Source organism: Triplophysa dalaica, chromosome 9 (assembly GCF_015846415.1).
Source record: "Triplophysa dalaica isolate WHDGS20190420 chromosome 9, ASM1584641v1, whole genome shotgun sequence".
Taxonomy (NCBI): domain Eukaryota; kingdom Metazoa; phylum Chordata; class Actinopteri; order Cypriniformes; family Nemacheilidae; genus Triplophysa; species Triplophysa dalaica.
This window is the reverse complement of record NC_079550.1, coordinates 10871601-10898126: the sequence shown is the minus strand read 5'-3', so window position 1 is coordinate 10898126 and position 26526 is coordinate 10871601. Positions and strand designations below refer to the sequence as shown.

Sequence of the window (26526 nt, the reverse complement as noted above, 5' to 3'; positions counted from 1 at the left end):
GTCACATGGCATGGTTTCCTGAGAGTGAACATCATTACGGCGCACATCACTCTTGCTCTTAGCTTGTGCTCTCATTCATATTTAATTTCCTTTTAAATCTCACTTTATTTTTTCATTTGGAATCTTTGTTCTCGTGTTTGACGTATTTTTCTGCCTGTTTTTTCTCTCTCTTTCCATTTCCCTCTTTCCTTGTCCCGTCGTTGTTCCCGGGCTTGGACATGGACGGATCATCGCATGCACGCATATCGCTCTGGTGCCAATACTTTTCCTCTTTCCCTTTATTATTTTATGATTATGTAAATGTTTGTATTTGTGCCTGTGATCTTGTGTCTGTGTTTGCAGTCACTCTGAGTGGTTCCTCAGTGTCGTACACACTGCCGTCTCTCCTGCTCACTCCGTTATTGCTGCTTTTGCTTTGATAGAGTAGATGAATGTTTTCTCCTCATGTTGAGGATCTCCTGCATGATGTTTCTGTATCTAATAATCCATGTGCTGGGAACACAGAGCCTCTTAGACAAAGTAATGCACAATACGAGTAAAGAAAATAAAACAATTCCGTTTCTGATGACCAAATGCTTTTTATTTAATAACATTTTAAACATAACACTTTTTACTGTTAACCATTCAGTTACTGTATTTAATGAAATGACAGGATGAAAAACATTAAGTTAAAGCACAGGGGATGTCTCGTCTATAAATAGATGTTTGTTTTCTTTGCATATTTGTAACTAAAACTGTACAAATGAAGACCTTTGGGAAGCATTTTTGTAACAGACCTTTCAGATGTTATTCTATTACTTGAAATACTTTTTTCGAGGCTTATACATGAATCACTTATTGTAATGATCGGAAACAATGTGTAATAGTCACAGCTAGGGCTATTCTTCACACTTGTGGCGTTATTAAAATCTTTTTGTTTTACAAAAAGCGAGTGTCTTTTCTTTGTGTTGTATGTAAAATGCTCTTATGTAATATTCTGTACATTTGAGATGTGAACTAGAGCGTAAATCTGTCAAAATAACAGTTTTTGATGCATTCACACACTACCATTGGCCTTAAAGGTGGGCTTTGTGTTTTAATGATTGATGTACATTTTTTATTTGAAACCCGTATCACTATAATGTTATGTTAATTGTATTTTTTAGGGCTGTCAAAACAATTAATCACATCCAGAATAAATGTTTGTGTTTACATCATTTATGTCTGTTTACTGTGCATACATGTATATGTTTAAGAAAAATGGTAAATAATATTGGTAAATATAAATAAATAATGTATGTGTATACGTTTATACATACAAAATTAATATGCACAATACACTGACATAATATTATGTAAACACAAACTTTTATTCTGTATGCGATTAATCGTGATTAATCATTTGACAGGCCAATTTTTTTTTCAAATATCATAACGTTTTATTAAATGCCCTACATTTTATCATTCCTATTTCCCTTTATGATGTTGTGTGTCATACATACTGAACTGTTATGTTCAAAATATTAAAAATCCACACACTGGCTCCAAAATTGTATTGGATATCTGCTATGTTTTGACCTCAAGATTATCATGGGGCATGTTTATTTCTTTTTCTGCTTGTTTAAGACCTAGTCCTCGAAACATTTAATTGAAGTTTTATTGAACTGCTGAGTATTAATATCAGTGTGCAGCAATGTGTCCTCATCCAGTTTGTGTTAAATTTGCACACTTTTTCATATAACCTATCCTGTCGTGGCCAAATATATTTGGATTTGTTGTAAATAAACCGGACAGGTTGTTTTACGCACACCACACTGTGGACTGAAACAGTAAGTTATATTTCTTCTGAAGTTTTTAAAAGTGCAAATACTATGAAATCTTAGCTATTCCTCATTGCAACAGGCATTTCCAAATAGCTAAATCCTGATTTGGCGATCTTAAAATAACTCACACATAACTCTTACATTTACGTGATTTGTGCGTCTCTGTTTGTTTTCTCTTCTCAAGATGCCATGGATGATGGGACGGGGCTGAACACTGGATTAATTGTTGGTATTCTCATACTGGTGTGTGTGGTGTTCCTGCTGATCGTGGACGCCACCTGCTGCGTCCTCAACAAGTGCGGCATCCTCATGTGCATCTGCGGTAAACCCGGGCCTGGCACTAAAGGCAAGGACATCGAGGCCTGCAATGCTCCCTTTGTGTGAGTACCCACAATACACTTCCATTCAATACTGTACGACATAGATCCTGATGTCTCCTTTAAGCTCATATCACACACAGACAGGCTCGGATTGTCAAGTGTGGTTATATCCAGTCGCTTACTGTACTGTATGTTCTAACCTTAAAAGAAACAAGATCTTCTGTAATGTCTGAGTGTCCTCATCAAGTTCCACTCATTGCTGTAGAATGACCAGATGTGTATTCATTCTCTCTACATGCAGTCAAGATATGTCTAAAGATCCCATTGTGGAAGTGAGGACTGAAGAGGAAGCAACGGCCAATCACGACGCAGAAGGGCATCCGGAGCCCAATGAGACCACTCCCCTGACTGAACCAGAGTAAGCTCTATGTTATGCTGTAATGCGGTTAACTGCCATACAGCAGACCTGCATCCTCGTGAAGCACCTGCGCGGCCATAAAATCAGTGTTCCCTACACCCTATATGTACCTTGTCATCAGCTACTGCATGTATTTCACTTAACTACTTCAGTTCCAACATGAAACACAGTTTAAAACACTTTGAATTGCACAAATATTTTCAACTTCTGCAATGGACCTTTATCACAGCGGAATTGAACACCGGACGTGCTAGTCGAAGCAGTGTGACATAAATTTCAACTTGACTATTTGACTAAATGCCTCTTATAACAAATGTCCACAGAATGATTTCAAAATCCAGACGGACAGAGACAGGAGAACAGATATTCTGATGATTAATGTAAATTTGATTAATGATTAATGTAAATTTTTGCAAACTCAACCGAATTTTACGTTTTAATCCAATAAAGCCAATCTGAGAAAACGTAGACTGGTAAACATACGTGATTATTTCACCACACAGTGTCAGTCAGTGAATGAGCATTTATTTATTCTGTTAAATATGTTTATCACTGTGACATACTTCATATTCTTTAATTGAATGCATGTTATTCACAAATACGCCTAAAACTCATTAATATTCAACGTAGTCGTCGCGTTACTCTCCTAAGATTGTTTAATTTCATCAATTTTTTTGTAGGCAGTTTGTATAAAGCTATTTTAAGGACTGAAATAACAATGCACATAAGCAATACTGCTCATATAAAAAATAACCATGGCATTACCACAAATATAACCGTATAATATACTTGCACTATGATAAAACCATTGATGTTTAATTTTCCCAAAGATTGTAGTCATATTAGTTTGAAATGTCAAATCAAAAGGTAACGTTATGAACTCTGACCAGTGTGAGAAAACACAGGACTGTGGTAGGTTGGGAAATAAATGTGTTTATTATTCAGAATGTGGATTTGGATTGGAAATGTGTTTATATGAACATTTCAGCAAGTTGAAGAGATAAACAACCTCCGTTTCAAATGACACTGCACACAAACACAATAAAGGACAATGTGAAAACTCAGGTAAGGAGGTTGATGCTTTATAGCAGCCGGGTGCTGCAGTAACACTGTGTAACTGTGTTGCTATGCTACTGGAAAAAGCGATACAATGCTGAGATAACCCAATATAGGAAGAGTGAGAAAGGTCCATTGGTCAGACAAGCAAAGTACCCCACAGAGATGGATAGGAGTGAAGTAGTTTTACTCCATTCACATATATATGTACTTCTTTCAAATATCTGTATTTTATCCAAACATTTTCACTTTGAAAAAATGTTACTTCTCTACATCATAAAGCCTATATCATTCTTTTCACTCGTACTGTTTTTACATATGTTTTTACCTTTAAACTTTGTACATAGAACATCCAGTACAGTCCTTAAAAATACTGGAGGAAAATAAAGTACTAGGTTTTTCGACATGAAACGGAAAACGATCGTATTCTATTTCAAATCGTGACTTATATCTGAGCGAAACAGCTTCTGAAATGAGAGAAAATGTAGGGGAGGATTTGATTTCCCACATCGAGAACTGATTGGACCGTTGGTCGTTGTTAACAAAATGAAGGACAGATTTGAATTTGAGTTTGTAGTCAGTCGTGGAGGATTATTCCCCACCGTACTCACCATCTGCACCCTCGCGCCATTCCTCGTGACAGGAAGTGATGAGAAGTCGTTTCGAAGGGGGAGGAGGTCAAAAAAATGAAGAGCACGGATATAACATAAAAATAACATAAAAAAACCATTTATGAAATTGTATGATTGTATAATTTATGCTTTTTAATGCTGTAAATTAAAACATTTCCAATGTAAAAACAATGATTAAATACAGATATCTGAAAATGTCCTACCCTGGTCCATCTCCAAACCCTTTTCAGGGTAAAAAACTTAAATGCTTCTCTTTTACATTAAGCTTGGAAACATTCGTTTTTAACATTGAGGAAATTGCACACATACTGTACACTCTTATCTTACATAATATAACATATTTCTTGATTTTATCTCTCTGAATTTGATTGGATCATGAAGAGCAGGCTGTGATATTAATACCTTCCCACTCTGCATTCATTACATCAGCAGAAAAGAAAATACGTTTTTCCCTAAAAAGCACTGGTAAATATTATAAATTTAGCTCAGTTTTGGTTTTACGATGCACTTTTATATTTATGTTTTCCTAAACCCTGTCTTCATGTTCTCCATCCAGATCAAGTGCTCCCTCTAGTGACCATCCATCGCGCACAAATCTAAGCATACATGCAATAATGTATTTCAAATCTGTATTGCATACATGTTGTAACCATGTGTCTGTAATGGTTGTCTCCCCTATCTCGATCACTCGTCTATGTCTCTGTTTTCTCCCTCTTCATACAGGCAAGTGACGGAAACCGCCGCTGCGATGGTAGACTTGCCTAACTCAGACACGGTCACTGACACCTTTGACCTCAGCCAGAGCAGCCCTGCTAGCGAGAGCACCACTCTTGCCTCCAGCATCACAGCCCCTCCCCCTGACCCTAACCCCGCCCATGTGTCACCATCCGACAGTAGTACACCCAAATCTCACACCAAACCTTCCATGTCATCTCCATCTTCCGACCCTACAACCGATGTCACTCTTCTGGTAGACCTGGGTGATGCCTCAGAAGCACAAGCTGAGGTTCCTGCTTCAGAGGAGCCAAGTCCCCTGCCCCCACCCGGGGAGACAAACTCCACATTAAAAGAATCAGAGTTATTGCCGTCTGCTCAGAGCGCCTCTCATGCCAGTTCAAATCCCAGCAGCCCACAGGGTCACAGCCCACAGCCCCCTATCCCCTCAGTAAATCACGATCATCAGATTGATGGAGAACTCCCATTGGGTCCAGACACAGACGTCCCCCAGGACAGCTCAAATCCTCTGGGGACAGCTGGAGTCAGTGGGCCATCTGCTCCCGCACATAGCGAGTATGGATTTCTAGATGATGTCTTGATGTTCTTTTAGTTTGTGTATATGTTGTGACCACTAGATGTTTATTCTGATCTCAATGCAGATATTGAACTTTCTTAATTTGACCATTTTTAAGGGATGGTGCACCCAAAAATGAACATTTTGTAGTCATTTCTTAACCCTTATAATGTTGCAATGTCATATATGTTCTATCTGACTTTCTTTTTAAGACACAAAACAGAATGCTCCAGTCCCCGTTTACTTTAATTGAAAGAAAAAGTGCAAATTATACTTTGTAATTCGTATGAAAAAGTCATACAAGAATACTTTAAAGGATTCGTTCACCTTCACAATCAAACCCTCTTGTTAGATTAAGCCTGTATGGCTTTCTTTCTTCTGCTAAACACAAACAAAGATATTTTGAAGAATGTCAGAAAACTGTCAGTCCTCATTGACTTGCATTGGTTTCATGTCCATACAATAGAAGTCAATGGGGACCAACGGTTTTTGGTGACCAACATTTTTCTAAATATCTCCTTTTGTGTTTTGTGGATAAAAGAAAATCATACAGGTTTCAAATGACAACGGGATGAGGAAATGTTGACAGAATTTTAATTTGAAAGGTAAACCATTGATGACCGAGTGATCATTTTGAGTGAAATATTTTTCAATGATCTCCATCACAGGAACGTCGTGGATGAGGAGAGCAGTACGACAGGAATCGCAGGGCTAAAGAAGGCAGGAGGAGAACCCAATGCTGTCTCGCAAACAAACGCCACCGAAAGCAAAGCATGAGGACAGGCGGAGCATCACGGTGAACATTTAACGTCGCCCTTAATAGATTTTCTCAACTAAAAGTTGTAAATGCTATCACTTCAATCATGTATGTATGCCTTTTCCGCTTAGTTTCGGAGTAAACTTCCAGATGTTTCGGTTTCAGGAGTTAAATGGACATGATATCATTTATATAATTCAAAGATTATAATGTGTTTCGTTGTAAATCGTTTTGTCAGGATTATTTTAACGGGGCATATTCAGGAGAATTGTTTCTGTAGTAACACATGATTTCCATAGTACATTGTTCAAATGTAAATGATTTCTCCTATTTTTATATTCCATGTTTTTGAGGGCTTGATTCATTGTTGGTTTTATATTTTATTCTGTCATATCGTATTTTATTTACACATAACTGTTTTGTGTCTTGGATGTTAATAACTCATGGCGGTTTTGTACTGTATAGACAGCCAATCACAGGCCGATAAAATATCACTGGATATTTTCACATACTGTTTTTCATTAAGGTCCAGTAACTATTTAAAATGGTCCATTTTGTTTTGTAACTGAAGTTCAGTTTTTACAATAACCATGTATTTCTAATGTTAACAGTTTATACATCAAGTCATTTATCCAACACATGCTCCAGAAGCATGGACTCAAAAGTGTCTCCTCATTTTTATACTGTATACCTCTGGAGAAAGGGATGTTTCACACTGTCGACTGGAAGCTTGTGCACTGTGATTGTGTTATCAAATTGTCGTCTGTTTTTTCAAGCATTTCCACATGGCTTTGTAGTTAACGCTGATTGTCCTTTTATATAACATGACCTGTATATTGTTAACAGTCCTGTGTAAAACAGGAGAAATAGGACACAGTCCTCGTGACAACACTCATTGCATGACCATCTGCTTGCACGTCTGATGTTAAACAAGAGTGAAGTGTGCTGTCTCACTTTAGGTCAGCGTGCAGAAATGCTCGAAATGATGGTTCTGGTTGTTTTATGATTTCTACGCTTTCTATAAAATCAACGTTTAGGATTTTCCAAGAGGATATTATCTTTGCCCACTGTACACAGATTGTTCTGTTGAGCACTCCCATTTAACCCCAGAACGGTAAATTGTTTCATGTATATGGGGATTTGACCAATGAAATAACAGTATGATGGGTTTGCTTTAAATTAAGAACATGTTGTAAATTGTGTTGTTCTAACACATTTTAAATAAACTCATTGAAACCTGACAGTTTCACTTTTTTTGGTTTCTCAGGATCAAACCTTAAACCTCAACCTATAAATGATTTAATATAGTGAATCTACTGTTCATTCCTCTGTGATCACAGCATAGTATTTTGGTTCTGATCTAGTTCAGAAAAAATCTTATTTAAAAAGGTTGAAAATAGTTATTCTTGCATTTCTTTTACAATTAGTTATAGACTGAACATACAATATTTTTATTTAAAAAATCAAATACCTTTTTTGTCACTCAACCATATACACAGGTGCAACAGTAGGTGAAAAACTTGGGTGCAGTACCGAAGCAACATGGCAGTATGACAGACATTTCTTGTACACATGTACAAGTTTTACACCAGAATACAACACATGACACGTAATATACATAATAATAATAATACACAGCAGCAAATGTACACAATGTGCATAGTGTACACAAGATAATGACACATAATTTATGTTGTAAGTTGTGTTGGTTTAAACAATCCATCTGAATAGGAGCCTTGACATGTATTTGCCTTTGAAATCAATTTTCACACTACAATAAAACATGACATAATAACTTTATTATAAAAATTAAAAATGAAAGATTTGTAGTGTTTTGTGTTAATTCCATACTTATATCACGTTTGATGGTAGTAACAACAGAAGCTGATTGAAAAGGATTTTTCCTTCAGAAATATCAAAATTCTCTTAAAGTTTATATTCCCTTCCTCTACCACAGTGTCCCACTAGGGGTCTTTTCCAAACAGGGACAGTTTACCCCCCAAAAATAAAAACGATGTCATTATTTACTGAATTTTTACCCTTTAGTTGTGTAAAATCTGTATAAATTTCTTTGTTCTGATGAACACAGAGAAATATATTTGGAATGCTTGTAACCAAAAGGTTCTGGGCCACCATTGACAACCATAGTAGGAAAATGACACAAAAGTGGCCAAAAACTGCCTCCTTCCAAATATCCTTATCTGTATTCATCAGAACAAAGAAATGATACAGTTTAGGAACAACTTTGGACAGAAATGTCATCTTTGGGTGAACTGTTCCTTTAATATGCCACAATATAACTTACATGTATTAGGGTGGTTTCCCGGACAGGGCTTGAGTCTAGTCCTAGACTAAAATAAATGTTAGATCTGTCAAAACTGAAAATAGTGCCCTCGTTTTGTCTCAAAATGGACACCAGTTAAGATTTTTGTATACATTGCTTTGTAAAAAAATAAAAAACTGCTTAAATGTTCTTATTTAACTAAAACAACTAAAAATAAAGCTGTGTTTGCTTACAATCCTAACAAACATACTACTTTTGCAACCCCAAAATATTGGATAGAAGTTGTGGATGGGCTGGCCCTCAACTGTGGTGTGGGCAATGGGGGGACTTTAAAGTAAACAATGTTGAAATCCTCTCAATTTCACTCCCGTCAGCAGGTGGCGCCGTTTTACAATATGAGCCTCAGATTTCTGCGTATTATGTTCTCTGAAACTACGTGACTGCACGTGCTCATATAAACAGACTTCACATAAACATGTGTACAGTGTGTGCTGTTTTATAACGAGGAGTGCATGGACTCCCTGTCATCTCTCATTAGTTAAACACGCTCCTCTTTACTTGTGTTTTGCAATAACCTATTTTAGAGCAAACCTTTAAATTAGTTTAGCTCCAGCTTTTTCCTTGTTTTGTCCGCAGAGGATTTTAGTACTCTGTGTTAACTGTTGCTTCGAGGAGTATGACCTTCATCAAACAATACAAGACGACAACGATGCTCCTAAAGTGTATACATTGTGTGGCATTCCTTCACCCTTATTGCACGTTTAAAGATTGAAGCTGCTTTTCCGCGCGCAGCGTGTCTCTAAATAAGAAGGCAGTGGGAGATAACCAAAGACATCCCTACATTCATCGGCGTGATGCTTTATGAGTGCGTGGGTTTTATTCTCTTTCATCATTTACCCTTCATTCATTGACAAGCTAAGCTCTTTTTAACGCGCAGTCACGCTCTTTAAAGTTTAAACTCCTCAGGAAGTGTAAGCGGACTGCACGCCGTGCATCAGTCATGTGTAAATGAATATTTGGAGTTTGCCTTAATTTGAGGACCAGAATGCATTCAACGTCCGTTTTATTCACCGGTTCAGTTACGCTTTAACCCTGACTGATAGTCGCAGGATTCCTGCGCGTCTCGGCGCGCATCAGAGAAAACATTGACGTCACTACGATGATGATGATGATCGGAATCCGAACGGCGACTCTAGTGCGCGTGAAGCGGCTTCTGTGAACATTAGTGTGTCGATGCCGTAATAACAAGTGTTCAATTTACGCGCCAATTCCAGGTAAGTGCAAATAACTTCACCTGGGAAACCTTAATCGCTTATCCAGCTGTTGAATTCGACTGCGCTCACGCTTATTCGTTTGTTTACAGCGGCGCGAAATGTAGTTCATGTTGGGTGAAGGATGCTTAACTTGGACGTTGTCTTTAGATACATCACGCGCGTAATGTTTAGGCTGTGTCTGCTGGCACGCTTGCGCTTTCACGACACGTAGAGTTTACGGTGTTATTCAAAGGATATCACTTACAGAGCAAACTGACGTGAATGTTGCTTAAAGCAACTTGTCAATCAGGTGGGATCGCGCTTGCTTGCGCAGTAAGAACAGCTTGTTGATACAGACTGTTGCGCGGATCAGATGAACGGGTTATTTCGGATCTTTGCTTTTTCTGTTTTAGTCAGCATGCCTTATGTATAGTTGTGTATATAAGTGTCTGTTATAAAATGTAACTCCGCATTTTAAAGATTTATTTATTTGATATGAAGGTTTTAAGCAAGAGGGCAACCTTTCCAGGAGTCGTGAAGGGGAAGATCTTGTTTCTTTACATCGCTTATTTTAAAGGTTTTGTAAAGATTAGTTATGTTATAACTATATTAGATGCACATACAATATCGACTGCACGATCAATCTTGAAGCGGTACTAGAGTAAAAGAATCGATACGCAGCATTCGTATTTGATATTTACTTTACACGTTTTAATCGAGGTTATATTAAACTTGTATTAAAAATATGTATATTTGTGTTGTGCAAAGTTATCTCAGGTTTCACGTGTGTTTGTACTGACAGGTTGAAAGAGAGATGCGTTCGTTGAAATGTTTGTTCCGAGGACTCATTGTTACTAGAAATAAAGGTGCAATTAATACAAAGCAGCTGACGAACAGTCTGAGAAATGTCAGTTCTTATCAAGAGTCTTGAATGCTGTTAGTTGAGTTTCACCTGGCAGCTTTCCATTACTATTCACTGCCATTGCATAACATTATGTACGTGTTGCACCCTTTGCCTTTTTTCAAAACATTCAGTCAAACTGTTTGATTGATGATTAACATGAACTGTGCAACCGAGATGAATGAACTGATTTGTGCATTGCAACAGGTGACGTTGTGTGTTTTCAGTCTTTAAATCGCTGAATGATGTTTGCAGGAACACTTCAAGGAGCAAGAGGAAAAAGCAAACCTGTGAGATGGCACAATAAACGTAACTGCGATGGATTTAGCTAAAATGGGTACGATTCACCTCCAAAACCCCGGCCACCCCTCCTCGCTCCTGCAGAAGGCCAACCATATGAGGCTCTCGGGGACGTTGTGTGATGTGGTGATCATGGTCGACAGCCAGGAGTTCCACGCCCACAGAACCGTGCTTGCATGTGCAAGTAAGATGTTTGAGATTCTGTTCCACCGCAACAGCCAACATTACACTCTGGACTTCCTCTCACCAAAGACCTTCCAGCAGATTCTGGAGTACGCTTACACCGCCACGCTCCAAGCCAAGCTGGAGGACTTAGATGACCTTCTCTACGCGGCAGAGATTCTAGAGATAGAGTACATAGAGGAGCAATGTCTGAAGATCTTGGAAACTATCCAGATGTCTGAAGAGAACGACACAGATGTGAATATGAACGAAAACGGCGGTGACGATGTTGATGACCGCAGGATCAAGTATCTCAAGAGCACATTTATCTCCAAAAAGCATTCTGTACATGACGGCGGCTATGGCACCGCCAGCCACCTGGCTTTGGTCAGCATGGTCGACAAAAGATCTTCCGGATCAGCCCAAATTGGTCTACCGGACGGCAGCCCGACTAAGGCCGCTGTGGAGGGCCTTATGAGCATGGGTCAGTCCATGCTTGTTCAGGCCAACGCACCCCAGAGCTGTTCACAAGGTAACGGATCTCCATTACTAGATAAGATTAAAACCGAGATGATGCAGGTGGATGAGGAGTTCCAACATGAAGGAGGCTCGACTAGGAACGGGGAAGGCTGCGGTGACTCTCGGCAGCACCGGGACACTCCTGGAACCCCTACTAGAGGCAGTGTCATCACTAGTGCCCGTGAACTCCACTCCGCAGACGGTTCCGCAGATTCCCAAGTAGACAACGGTCAAGCAGGCCTGGTGAACATGGCTAGTCTGGCCGACAGACATTTCGCATCTCTGTGCACTATGCCATCCAACCATAAAAGCGATGTTATGCTGCCCTTGCCCGTATCCATGGCATCGTCATTACATGTGCCGTCCTCTCTGGCCATGTCGATGGATTTCAGTGCCTATGGGGGGCTCTTCCATCAGAGTTTGATTCAGAGAGAGTTCTTGAGCAAGCTCGGGGATTTTACAGCGAACGTGAAGCACGAGGTCCAAACCCAGAAAGAACGATGCGAGGTGTGCGGCATGGAGCTGCCTGATAATGAAACTGCCGAACAACACAGGTGAGAATGTTTTTCTGGTTAGTTAAAAAAAAAAAAATGCTAATGTCATGATCGTGTGCTCATTTCTATCACAGTTTCTCTCGGACTATGTCAAGCACAGCCTAGATGAGATTTTAAGGGATAAGTCATCCAAATATGTCTTCTTTACCTTCATGTCAGTCTTAATCCTTATGACTTCTTTTGTAGAACACAAAAGGTGAAGGTTTCAAGAAAATCCTGGCCACTCTTATTGATAATGACCAACAAGTTGACATCAAACTTCAACAGCATTAGGAATATTGTAGAAAGGTCTAAAAGACTTTGGACAGGATCTTAAATGTATAGTTCACCAAAGAATTTAAATTCTGTCATCATTTACTCATCCTCATCATTTCAAACCTTTATGAGTTTCTTTTGCAGAAGACAAAATAACATATTCGTAACCGAACAACAGCTGGACCCATTGACTTGCATTGGTTTTGTGTTCATACAAAGGATGTTCAGTTACCAATATTCTTCAAAATATCTTCTTTTGTGTTCTGCAGAAGAAAGAAAGTCATACAGGTTTGAAATGACAAGATGGTGAAACAATTATGACCAAATTTAAAATTTTGGCTGAACTACCCCTTTAAATGGCATTTTGAACTCCATAGAAGAATATCTATCTGATACAAAATGAGGGCGAGTAAATAAATATAATTTATTTTTTGTGCGAACTGTTTCTTTAAGCGCTCGCTTTCTCGGTCCTGATGACAATGGTGCCAAACAGGTTAGAAACGTCTCCCAGTTCGACATCCCAAGCTTTTATTTGATTTGTGAAAGGAGGTTTTCTTGTTTAGAAAATAAGGGGTGCTTAGTGTGGCTTGACCCTAGCCGCCCCTCCATAACCTTTGGCTTAACGCTGTCAAAATGATCAGCCAAGAGGAGCTTTGCTCAGATAGACAAATGAGTTAGAGAACAATGAGCACTATTTTCTAAGTCAAATCGGGCATTATCTTATATCTATATAGGTGTCTTTGTCCTTTTTAATGACATAGATCAGAGCTTTAAGCCTTCACTCACTTCATGCTGTATGTCAAAATATTTTATTATAGCTTTGACAAGATTGTTCCCTTCAATTGACCAATCCAAATTCAAAGCACATGGTAATTCCAGTAATATTGGATCAGGGCTTGAACGCTTTAAACTTGGACTCTCAAACAGTAGGTAGTGCCTTATCTCTATTTATCAGAGCGGAAGATAACCTCGCACTGCTCTCCTTAGTCTCTGTGGTGAAGATGGTCTGATAGTGACTTTACCCTCCTGTCAGACACAGATAAAGTGGCCACACGTTGTGTGTATTGCAGCGCACCTGATACTCTTTCATTCATTCCCACAAATGCTGAACCCAGTGACACCAGCGCAGGTTTCCTGTCTGAGCTCACATACAACCAGATTCTCTCCTTTCCATTTAGTTGCTTTGCCTTCAACACTGTTCTGATGCTTGTACCTTTTTAAGGTCCTTCAATTTTATTTATTTAATAAATTGTATTGAATAGAAATAGATTTCTACCATAACCTTGGCGAAATTTTAATGAAGTATATATTCATTGTGTGGCCACAAAGCTGTTAATCACAGATACGGATAATACTTAACAAATATGGTTAATTTTTTCTTCAATGGCAATGCAGATGCAATGAATGCTTCAACACCTACAGTGGGTCACTGGGTCAGGCGGTCACTAATATTTGTTCATAAACTCAGCTTACCCTTTTCTGGTGTGTGAACGTTGACAGATGTTAAAATCAGCCGGCATGTGACTGACACACCGGACATTATGAAAGCCCGGAGGCCCCGCGGGGTCATTGTGGTCAGGGCGAGCGGATCCTATACCAATACCAGTTAAACTTTTGCCCTAATCACAAACAGGCCCTAATGTCACAAATCTTAACCTGAGTAACCAACACTTTGTCAGGTCTCTTGAGTGATACTTCATCAAATAGACAGTCTCTAATTTTAACAATCATATCGCTGCTGTCCTTCTGAAACCTTGTATCTCCATATTTCAAGATTTTTTTAATCATTATTATTAGTCACCATTTATGTTTGTCACAGGGTTTTGCAATATCTTAAGAATCAAAGTGCCTGTCAACTTTTGATTTGTATTTAATTATTTAAGAGGTATTTCCAGTTTCCTATTTTTTTATTTATTTTGGACCACTGACGTTTCGGAATTACAGCGACAATGTTTATTAAAAAAACAATTAAAAGTAAATGCCATAGCATTCAACATTGCAATTACAGCACAACAGACATTACTTTATTTTGGATTAAGCCCGGTCTCGGCCCTTTCATGCATGTCATTTCTACCCTGTGGACGAGCCAGGGAATGTGCTGCTTTCCACTGAGTGGATTTAATCTGCTGCTGATGTGTACTCACAATCCACCGCAGGCGGCGAGCCGACGAATGATGCGTGCGGGGGCTCTAGGGACACAGATCAGCTCCGTTGCTTAGAATTCCCTGGAAGTGGAAGATCCTTGAGCGCTCGCACTGGACCTGGTGCACACAAGCTCTAATTAGATCTTTTGTTATAGAGCAAATGGAGAGAGATTGAGAGACAGAGAGAGGTCAAGCCAGAAAGAAAGGGGAAAATGGAAATAGAAAGGATTGCTATAAAACCCAATTGTTAGATCAGAAAAAGTGAGATCAGTTACAGGACATTGCGCTGTACAGGATTAATGTATTGTTGAGTGTTGAGACATAAATATTAACAGTTTGTAATATAGAGGTCATGTGATTACGGATGTATACAGTTTACACTTTTTATTATTATGTATTGTGTATGCTTTCATTTAAAATGTTTGATTTTTTAGGGAGAAATTACATTACACAGTGTAGGTAGGAACGAAAGGGCACAAAACATAAAAAGGCCTTGAAAGTGTTTTGAATCAGCTGTACTTTATCTGTTTTATATTTTACTGTACTTTAGCATTTGAATTTTAAGGGGCCTTGACAGACATGGATATATTTTTAAGAAAATACCATATAGCTTAAGGTTGAGTAATTTCTGACATCATTTTCGTTTTAGGGTGACCTGTTCCTTTAACAGCAGTTATGTGAGACTAAAAGCACAGATCACACCCCCGGGGTTCAGACCTCATTATTGTCTTCTCAAATGTTGCTTCAAGAGACCCTTTGTTTACTCAGCCTAACCCTTTATCTTCTGGTTAACCACAACAACGGCCCTAACTACATACCACTAGTCTTCACAAGTAACATTATATATGCCTCTTTTAACTGAAGAATTGTTTTACCTAATTGAGATAACCACAGGTTATCATATACTGCTGTTTATCTTATCCGTGTTGCCATCTAAACTTCCAAACTCCAATCTCTGTTGTTGTTAGATATATTAATGAGCATTGCACTGAGATGGATTACTTTCCTTGGAGTTAAATGTGGTGTATTTAGATTGATTCAGTTAACGTTCATGACTCACATCAAGTGACTCATAGTTCACCCAAAAAGGAAAATTCTGTCATCACTTGTAACCCTCGTGTCATTTCAAACCTGTTTGACTTTATTTCTATTGCAGAATACAAAAGAAGATTTTTGATGAAATTTGGCACCCATTCACTAACATTGTATGGACACAAAACCAATGCAAGTAAATGGTGCCCGTTACAGTTCCTACATTCTTCAAAATATCCTATTTTGTGCTCTGCCTAAAACAGAAAGTCATACAGGTTTGAAATGACAAAAGCGTTAGTAGTGATGACAGAATTTTCCTTTTTGTGTGAACTATCAGTCACTTAAAAAAATGGGAGTCATGAACTTTAACTGAATCAATCTAAATACACAACATTTAACTCAAAGTAAAGTCATCCATCTCAGTGCAATGGTCATTAATATATCTAACAATAACAGAGATTGAAGTTTGGAAGTTTAGATTGGAACACAGATAAGATAAATAGCAAATTTTGAGTAAATTTTCATTTTTGGGTCAACTGTCACTGTAAATATTTTGTAGATAAAGATAGCCATATTGAAAGATAAGCATGACACCAGAATGCACAGGATGTAAAAGAGGCCAAAAAAACTCATTCAGTGTATTAATGGATAACCCAGCCCATGTGAAGATATGTTGCCTTGGTCAAGCTTCATTAGCGCTTTAAGCCCTTCCTGTCCTGCAAGACTATGGCCACCCAGTGATCTTTAAACCTCTGTCATCTCAACAGACCTCTGGAATCCTGTTGGTCAAGACTTTAAGCCCTCTTGTATCTTTTCACCCCAAAGCCTGCTATCAGGCAAAGACAGAACTCTTTCAGCTCTTATCGTGGTTATACAGGTCACTTCTCTAGGGTCAGGTCAAACTTCTGACCTTTGGTGCCCGAGGGTGTTTTTTCTTCTCCCTCTCGCATTGTTCTTGTTTTCAAACCCTCCTTTGTGTGCTTGAGTGTGTGACCGCCTGTTTTTCGTTGTGTTGGGGGGTTGGGTGACTTATTGATAGGTGACTGGGATTCGGCTGAAATGCGGTGACTTCAGTCACAGTTCCTAAAGTCTAATGTAATACGTGAAAATACAAACAACGATCGACGAACCTTTGATCTCGTTGGCTCTTCTACGTGTTTTGCTGTCCATGCGCTTGTAACCCAAAGTACTGATCAAAGTAAAGGTTATAGAGTAATATTTGGTTAAAGGCCAGTTGACCGATTTCCATACTGATTCCATTCAGTTAGCGGAATGCCGCCTGTGTGTGCCAGAGCTCACGCTGGCTCCGGGTGCCAGGGGCAAAGAGACAAAATCTCTGCATTCTGGCCCTTTTCCCTGGAAGTAGTTGCTGCTTAGGTCAATGGATCATATGATGGATCATCTTGTAGATGTCATTACAAACACAATATTATCGTTATACTCAGGCTGGATGACGTCTGTTATATGATCGTAAGGTATGTACTGTATTTTTTTAAATGTGGTCCAGCCCAAAGTGGTGGAGTCATGGTTTCTCCACCTAAACACCTGGGGGAGTTTCCCTCCTTTGCATCCTCCCGTTTTAGAAGAACTGTTGTATAAGTTACATCTGATCATTTTTTGTAAATCGCACCGTACAAATAAATTGAATTAGAAGAAATCCAATATTTATAGTAGAGTTGGGCTAATGAAGTTGGTTCTATTCCTTTCAAAACCTCAATAATGCTGTCTGTTTGATAAGACAGTATTTACAGCAAATTGGGGGTGTTATCAGTCTCAAATTCTTTTAATAATTTACCCATTTAACCGATACTGTAGATACAGCAGTACTCTGAATGAACAAAAATTAAATGTTTGATGTTTAAAGATTAGAAAGACACACAGAGAGGCTTAAAGGTCAGTTATTCGGCTTACTATCAGAGCCAGTGAGTCAAATCCAACGTAGAACTTTCAAAAACAAGTTATCAAAGGGCTGCCATGGTATTTGTTTGTTAACCGTGAAGTAATTTTGACCTTGAGTAAGATACATAACCTTACCTGGAAACAGTTTTAGGTGAATAATAAAACCTCTTGTAACTCTGAAACTGTTTTTAGTAGTAACTCCACAATTCTTAGTACATACCATTGAACATGTGTAAACATCTATTGTAAGAATCCTACTGTTGTTGCAACATGCTCTCAGTCAACATTTTCCAACCTGCATAGCATAACCAAAGCGTTTTTTGTACAGAAAACTGTGAAATTACCAGTTGAGGTGTTTCAATAGTGCTTTAGGTAAGCGCAAGTCAGTTGTGAGCATTGGAGGCTGTCAAAATGGCAACGGTCTCACTCACACAAACCCAGCGGTCCATTGAGTCTCCACCGCACGGATTAATTGAACACTTCTCAATTTGAAAACAGTCTGTCCTGTTTCTTTATGTTTTGCACTGTAAGGATGAGTTCCAGCTAAAAGTAGCACTGTTTGTGCTAGAGACATCTATGATACCTCAAATCATGAGTCATGTGACTTGTTGAAGAGTTTACATTCCTACTACTGTAAGCAGTCAGGCAGGTTAAAATGGAAGAACATATCTCACACACTTTTATAAAGGGATCATAACTTTACAGCAGGGTTGCCCAAATAGTTATTTGCGAGGGGACTGCTATGGAACCGTGAGTTGGTAGACTTTATATAGGCTTACCAGAAATTGCCATTATTTTGCAAAAGTTAAACTTTTTTTTTTTTACTAACAATAGTTATGTAAAATACGTCTGATAAAAACCACAAAACGGATAATAATAAAATGATCTGCTGTTAAATTATTGAAATATTTACTTGAAATCTCAGGGGGTACTTCAAGTGTTCAGCTGAAAAGAAAGTTTATAACCCTCTGCCTTTCAATATTTATACATATACCATTTTTTACTGTAAGAAAATATTCAGGCCTCAAAAGTTTGTAGTGACTTACATTAAAAATGTTGACTTTAGGCCTGATTTTAAAATGGCACAATGGAAAGTATTGGTTTTGAAAAAGACCCAACAAATATTTTTACACAGACTACCAGGGTTGCCAGATTTGTGTAACAAAACCAACCCAATGGCTGATCAAGACTATTTCAATGACTTCAGCCCAAACATCGAAACCTTAAATGTAACACTCTTATACCAAAAATATTTGACAGTCAACATTATGCATTTCACACAATTTCTCACTCACTGTAATCAAAAACACATTTTTTCTCAGAGGAATAGTTCATCTAAATAATTGGTGCCCATTGACTTGACATAAGGAATAAAAATGACTATGGTCAAGTCTTACATTAACCCTACGGAATAAAAATATTCACATTCCTGGCCACCCTGTCGACTATCAAAACAATCAACCATGATACACTGTATATAAAAATAACATGGTGCCACCACAGTAATTTTTAACAAGTCATCAACTCATCATGTTAGATTAAAAGGACAATTGTTTGTAGGTTTGTGAAAAGTGGTTGTGTTTCCTCATTCACGGCTCATACGGTTTTCTCACACGGATTTGGCGAAGACTTCCTTTAAAGCAGCAGTCTCATTGGTAATTTGGCAGTGCTCTAGTATCCGATTGCACACATCAGCCCTTGAATTGCTCTCTCAGTGGGAAAGGTACTCTAGCAGCACAGCTCTGGCCTGCCATTAATCAAAGCCACTTCCAGTGGCCCACTCCAGCAACACAAGCGCTCGCCCTGTCTCAAACAGACAGCTCAACAATTTGTCTCTTTAGAGAAAGTCGACATTTTAATGCCTACATTTTATTAGCAATGTATAACAGCAGCCTGTAGAGACAAATTTACCATCATCTTTACAGATTCGCTCCTCTCCTTTAACCCCGGCTGAGATGTTTTTTTCACTTAAATCAATCAGCGGATTAACTTTCACCAGTTTCGCATTGTATGTTTTAAATCTATTCATTTATCCAACCTCTGTGTTATTTAATGTTCTTTTGTTACAGCTTCTAATGTGCATATCAATATCCATAGACGAAACTATTTGAATAATGCAGCGAGTTGTCATGATGATGTTTAATGGCGGTGTTCATTTGGATTACCTGACAGAGACAGTCTGTTTTGACTGGGATAGAGACTAGCTGTATTGATTTTACACTCATTGTTCCATTTACCAGGAATTTTTACACGTTTTAGATCAGTGTTGTTCCACCTTTGTGTCTTTCAACTGGACAGAGAGGCTGGGATTAACAGGGGGGTTTCTGAAAGGTGCTCTGTTATTGAGCAGTTCAATTGCTGGTCGGGGTTTAGTCGATTATTATCAGCAACTCACAACTGTTAACTTGGCTTAGGGGAAATGCTAATGTTTGAACGTGTTTGAAATTTTCAAGTGCAGTTGAGTGTTAAGCAAAAAACACAATTTTTTACAGATGCTCCAATATATCGGCCAGTAATCGGTTATTATAATTTTCACACTATTGGCCGATAATTTTAAAAAAGCTGATGATCAGGGCCGATGTTTTATGTTCATCAAAAGAAGACAAGATATGCATATTTGGATGTTCAATATTAATAGTCATTATATAAATTAATAATGACATTTAGAAAGTTTAGATATATTAATTTAATCTTCTGAATTTGCATTGGCAAACAACACTGAATAATCGGTTAACCGTATCGGTGGAGAAATCTTTTAAAATCAGCCAAGTCATGGGTTGTCATGGGTATGGGTTGTTGGCATATTGGCTATTCAGTTATTTGAGTTGCATGATCAGTTTCTAATTTATTGGTCTGTATTTATATGCAATACTTTATGTTTACATTTTCTTGGCTGTTGTGTCATTATTCACATTTTCCAAAGCTTGTCACCCCTGTAAAGTGTCATTTTTATCCCAGCCGCTGCATACAGTTAAGATAACACCAGGTTTTTTGTACCAAACACATGAATCTGTAGATAATGTTTGCTGGCTGCCTGCAGCAGCGCTCAGCATGTCCAGCGCGCTTGAGTGGATATTGTTTATGTGAGGCTGGGCTCTGTCAGGCGCTCTATTTCAGACTCTGTGTTGCGGCTGCGAATGGCGGCAGCACAGCAGACGCTTCGAACCTTCGAATTGTGACATGACCCTGAGCAAATATTGGATGTAGAATAAAACGCCTGAAAAAGGGTGTCTTAATTTCAATTGAGATAATTTAATTCTATTACTCTCAATGATTTTCAAACATAACATCTCAGAATGAATATTTTGGGGGGAATATCAGCTTTTCAAGGTGAAATAATATGTCGCCTTTTGTAATGAGTCTGTGTGTCTGCAGGCACCGCAGTTGTAGAGCTGTGATAATTAAGGGCTGTGTAGCAGGAATAAAGGTTACGCCTGCGATGGGCTCGGCCGGCTGCTCGCAGATGCAGCGCACGTGCCGACTGTGTCTGCGTGTGTGGCTGGAATTCACATGAAAGGACCGAGGCGAGTAAAGCGAGCGGGAGTGGGCGGGAGACAAGTAGTTGATATGTATAGTGTGACTCAGTTAAACATACCGACCTGCTGGCGTATTTCAGAAGCGTTTAATGCGTTTTAATGAAAACAAATATTTTGAGCCCGAGAACAGGTCAAGAGGACAGAGGACGATTGGCATGTTTGACTTTGATACGTGGTGTTTGTCTCAATCTCAGTGGTTACTTCATTGAAATGGAGGGTATATATTTGTCTAGGCTCATTGTGTAATCTCTCTCTGACACGTGTGTGTTTAATTTTTGATAAAACCAAAGCCATAAATGTTTTCTGTGAAGCCAGCGGGTCATCGTGCCTTGAAGGTTAATATTTCATTGCTGTGCTCAGACATGAGGGTTCGTGTGTGGACAGCTCGTGCAGTTTTTTGGAGACAGACCTTGTTTTTAGTACATATTTTAGGTGCCAGGCCATGATGTTTAGTGTGTTAACTGCTTTTTTATGTAGTAGACTTAATTGATTCAGACCTGCTTGATGAATATCTCAAGTGCCTGAAGAAAATGCGCGCCCAGAATCTTTCACAGACTGCTGTGGAGAATATTCAACTATCAAAACAAACTGTGTGGCTGAGACTCAGTCATGCTTAGAAAATCACTAATGGTTTTATTAAACCTAATAGAAAATGAAACGTATATTATCTGTTAATCGGAACAAAGAAATGTATACAGATTTGGAACAACCTGAGGTTGAGTAAATGATGATAGAATTGTGTGAACTGTTCCTTTAATATAAGCATAAAAATAAAATCATTATGCTTCATTTGAATTATTTTTCACTTCTGCTGTATTTTATGTCATTTAAAGCTCAACAGTACATATTTTTATATTGAGGTCATACTGAGGTTATGCTGACCCCAATAGATCTGTTGACCTGATCTTTTGGTCAGATTGTGTATTTACAATATTATGATTGCAAAACACAGACTGTTACTTTGATAGCACTGACATATTAAACACCATCTTAATCTGACATTGTGTTGCATCTACAGGAAGTTGCACGGCGCAGTCAAGACCTTTGGTTGCGAGTTCTGCGGAAAGCAGTTCCTGGACAGTTTGCGACTGAGGATGCATATGTTGTCTCATTCAGGTAAATCCCACTCAGGCATTACAAAGATAAACTGTTTCTGTAACTCAGTTGGTAGAGCGTTGTGATACCATCACAAAAGTCACAGGTTCAATTATGAGATAACTCACCTGGAATGCGGTGTATGTCACTTTGTATAAAAGCATTTTCTAGAAACATACATGTAATGTAATGTGAAATGAATTTCCACAAAGGTCACATCCATGTCATTTGCAAAGTTCTTCACATCCCTTGCTTGTTTGTTTATATTGGCTTATAATACTCTCAGCTGCATTTAACACATTTGACTACTCAATTCCATCAAAAAGGTCATATCTGAACCTAACTATCACTAACTATCGTCCTGCGGTCATCCACGGTGTAAACCACAGTACCATGGAACATATTGCACTTCTGTGTATTCATGACGCAGTGTTTGGTTATCCCCGGTTTCCCATTCCGCTCTCAACTGCGTCTCAACTGTTACATTTCTGGCCTGGCCGGGATCCAGTCTGGGCAGTTTGCCACATTATTAGTACAGTATGTACAGTGAATCTTTGCCAGCTCTGTTTTTTTTGTATTGTAATGAGGAGGTATACAAGAGAAGGCAGAGGACAGCTCCAGTTGTTTATTCACATCCAGACCCATAATTAAACGATTGTGCTGAAATGTTGCATCTTACATAAGTGTTCGGTTTTGTTTTGTATAATACGCGCCATTAAAATAACTTGGATCATACACTTCAGAGTTTGGTTATGGAAGGGTCAGTTGCATAATAGTAGACAAATTAGAGACAGGCTGGAAAAGAAGTTTAGCAGTGATTGCGTCTGTTGTGCAGCTGTTGTTTTTTACTTTTGCTTTTTGCCAGTTAGTGGACGACCAGTATGACCTTTTAGTTAACAATACCAGTGTGAATAGAGCATTTAAAGACCCTGCTTATTATTAGTATTTAGAAGATTTTATTCAGGGAATTTATTGACACCTGTAATAGAGACTAGAGAGTGAACAGGACATTATTTGGGACAAAACCCATGGCTTCAACATCAGTATCAAGAACCAACGTGTGATTGATGCTGATTGAATCCAGTACTCGCCCTGACTAAATTGTGCTTCAAAGGGGAATGTCCTGTTCCAAGTGAAGGGAAAATACACTCAGACTGGCAGCGGTGAGTGTGTGCGAGTGTGTCCACCTGTCTGATTAAGTCTGTAGTCGTCTCTCTGGAAGGATTTGTGAAGCACACCTCACTTGAATCTATCAGCTCCGGTTTTGGTCAAGATTTTGACAGCATCCTCTTTCAAATGAACTAAAATGTCCTTCTCTTTATGTTTTATACTCGTGCTCTGTTTTAAAACATTTTGTGCTGCCTAATTAGGTAGCATGCATTGCGATGAAATTGAATATTGATTATGAAATAAAAGTTTAATTCAAACCTAAAATTGTAGATAAAATATAGAAATGCCCCGATATATCGGACAATAATCGGTATCGCATGATAAAAGCAATTTTTCACACCATCAACTATCGGCCGGTAGTTTAAAAGCAGCTGAGGATGAGGGGCGATATTTTCTGTCAATCAAAAGAGGAGAGGACAGGAAAATGCAATGAATTTTCAGAATCGGTATGGGTAGATATCACTCTGAATAATCGTCTATCGGTATCGGTGGAGAGATTTTACAATTATTCCGGTGCATCTATATTAAAAAGTTCTCAGTCTATTAAAAACAGAATATTTTTGGTCTTAATAAACTCATCACACGTAAAATAATCCCATAAAATCTCCCATTTTGAGCAGTGCTTGTGTTGCTGCCTTCATCTAAATTATTCACTTCAGTTTTCACGATGGTTAGAACGGTGTCAAGCAAGGGAGCTCACTAGGTTATATAACAGACCGTGTGTTGTCAACTGTTTGGCTCATTTTTCTTTTATCAAAGTCATTTTTTCCAGTCACAAATCAATATCATAAACTCTGGCAAGAATATTCAGTAACTCCCACTCATAATCTGCTCGTAATCCACCGTGGCACCTGTTCACGTGCCGCTTGACAGCACAAAAGAGACAACAAATCATCGTCATGTGCTGCACTGAAGCTGAAAAGCCCCGTCAAGATGTTTTCTCGTAATATCTCTTTCTGTCGTTCTCTCTCTGTCTGGGTGTCTGAGAGAAGCCCTGCTCTCCGAGCCTGGCGGCACTCCAGCTCTTCCCTCGCGCTGATGACATCATCAGCTGCCGGCAGGTCTGGATGTTCTGCCAGCATTCTGGAGCATTTATGATCGCTCACAGATGTGTGTCCAGGAACATACTGTACCCAAATCCCAAAATTAATCAAACTTGACTGCTCTCCAAGCCACTGCTCTCCAGCATAGTGGGGAGGGAGGGTGCTCAAGTCCTAAATAAAACAAAAAAGGAGAGCGACAACAAAGATGAAAACTACTGGGTGTCAGAGCATGGTGTTGCGGTCTGCGGGGTGTTGAGAGGTGGCGTGCCTGCGTGTGCCGCCACGCCCGTTTCTCTTTCAGTTTAATCAGGTGGATTAAACCAGCGGTTTTGCTTCATGACCCAGATTTCTTTGTTGGACAGTGGAGTTTACACAATGCCAGATCCTGTAACCCATATGGGATGTAGTTAGTGTGTTTTATTGACAATTTGTAGTTTGTGATTTTGGCTTTCGAGGACATAGGTATGTCACAGAACCTGTCTGTGTTGGTATGTGTCTAATGTGACAGGTGAATGTGCTCCAAAAATCATATTGGCCTTTGACTTTAGAAGCATTTTGCTTTCCTTTTTAAAGTAGACACATTGATTTTTGTTAACTGTTAATTTTTTATATGTGTTTTTTTTTGCTCTGTCAGAACAGATATATATGAACATTTTGGGATTTTTTCATGACCAAGAGGTTGAGAACAACAGCATTAAACCACACCTCAAAGGCCTGCAGATGTCACCATGATAATAAATTACCTCTCGTTGTTAGAGAGATTGACAGTAAAGGCATTAAACCACCCTGCTGGCTTTATATATAGGGCTGGTTTAATAATCTGACCTTTGTGTCTCCATTATTTAATGGCTGTTTTCTACAGTCACCTATTATTTGTCTCCCGCCAATTGCTAGGTAAACAACGTTGTTTTCATTTCCACGTCCAAACACTAACAATTTATGAATGGTAAATAAAGTCTTTAATTTGCGACAGGAAAAAAATTAAAGCAAAAATCTAATTCGGTCTTTATTGCACAGAAAAGCACTAGATCTTCTGGCCCGTCATTGGATTTTGCAGCTTTAAATCCCTACGGTTGCCAAGTAGCAGAAGCCCTTGTTTTTTAATGGTCTAATTTGGTATTCAGCACGAGATTGGATCTTATTTTTGTATCCCAGACAAAGTGTTTTGATAGAGGGTGATTGGAACCCAGTCTGGAGGCTGTTGCGCTGTTTTTCATGGGTTGTACAGTACACAATGTGCCTTCTGAAAGAGAACACAAGCCTTTTGAATATGGAGCTTTTTAAATGTGTACCGAGCTTCTGGAGGAGAGAGGAAATGCCTGAGAAGAGACATATGAGAGAATGTGGCTGCGTCACAACAGAACAAATCAAATGTGCTGGAATGACACATAGGCTTTTGAATTTACCCATCATGCCTAAAGTGACTGTCTATGAAGGCAACTTGGTAGGATTTGAGATAGAGCCATTGACTAAACTACAATGATTAGTTATTTGCTCAACTTGGAAAAAATGAGAGAACCGATGGGTCACAACCCAAAAAATGTTGTTGGGAAGCTGTCAAATGGTTACTGAATCTTGACTATTTACAGGATCGATTACTGAATGGAGATTTTGGTAAAAATTTCTGATATTTTAATATTCCTAAAAAGGAACATTATTTAGTTCTGTGTTGGGTTGCTTATATAATCTGGACTCTAATGCAAAACCAACTATGTCAACAAACACATTATATCAGTATACAGTTTCTGTGCATTCAATATATCTCTGTGTGCATACATTTCCATTTATAGCGAGAACACTATATGCTCTTTTACTATAATAAGCCAATATTAAATAAACTAACAACACACAGCGTTTTCGCCCAACCCAAATGTTCTCTCAGGCATAATTTAAGCGAGGCTGATGAGTCACACCATCAAGTATTTTTGCGTGTGGTTTGTAATGATTCTGAAAACGAGGACATTTTTAAACTTTAAAGGGCTTGGGTCATCGTCCAGAAGGAACAAGACGAGAGCGTATGTGGGAAAGACACTAAATTTAGTCGCTTGCTGGCTGACTTCACGGATCTTGTGGGTGCTTTAATGAGTCATAATAAAGTCATTT

General features: G+C 38.7%; 2 protein-coding genes across 6 annotated transcripts in view; both read left to right on the top strand.

Moving 5' to 3' along the window:
- Positions 1-7510, top strand: part of ncam1b (neural cell adhesion molecule 1b) — an 84739-nt gene extending 77229 nt beyond the window's left edge. For 3 of the 4 annotated variants that reach the window (XM_056756373.1, XM_056756371.1, XM_056756372.1), the window contains 4 exons: positions 1987-2182; positions 2424-2540; positions 4952-5518; positions 6188-7510. In XM_056756373.1, the coding sequence (XP_056612351.1) occupies positions 1987-2182; positions 2424-2540; positions 4952-5518; positions 6188-6296 (989 nt within the window). In that variant the 3' untranslated portion in view covers positions 6297-7510. Of the gene's footprint in view, positions 1-342; positions 1168-1986; positions 2183-2423; positions 2541-4951; positions 5519-6187 lie in introns of those variants that run through there. The other variant, XM_056756374.1, reaches the window with a different exon arrangement.
- Positions 7511-9085: 1575 nt separating this feature from the next.
- The window catches only part of zbtb16b (zinc finger and BTB domain containing 16b), a 47082-nt gene continuing 29641 nt past the window's right edge, over positions 9086-26526 (top strand). The window contains exons 1-3 of one of the 2 annotated variants that reach the window (XM_056756239.1): positions 9086-9425; positions 10970-12249; positions 22134-22231. In XM_056756239.1, the coding sequence (XP_056612217.1) occupies positions 11033-12249; positions 22134-22231 (1315 nt within the window). In that variant the 5' untranslated portion in view covers positions 9086-9425; positions 10970-11032. Of the gene's footprint in view, positions 9426-9479; positions 9835-10969; positions 12250-22133; positions 22232-26526 lie in introns of those variants that run through there. The other variant, XM_056756238.1, reaches the window with a different exon arrangement.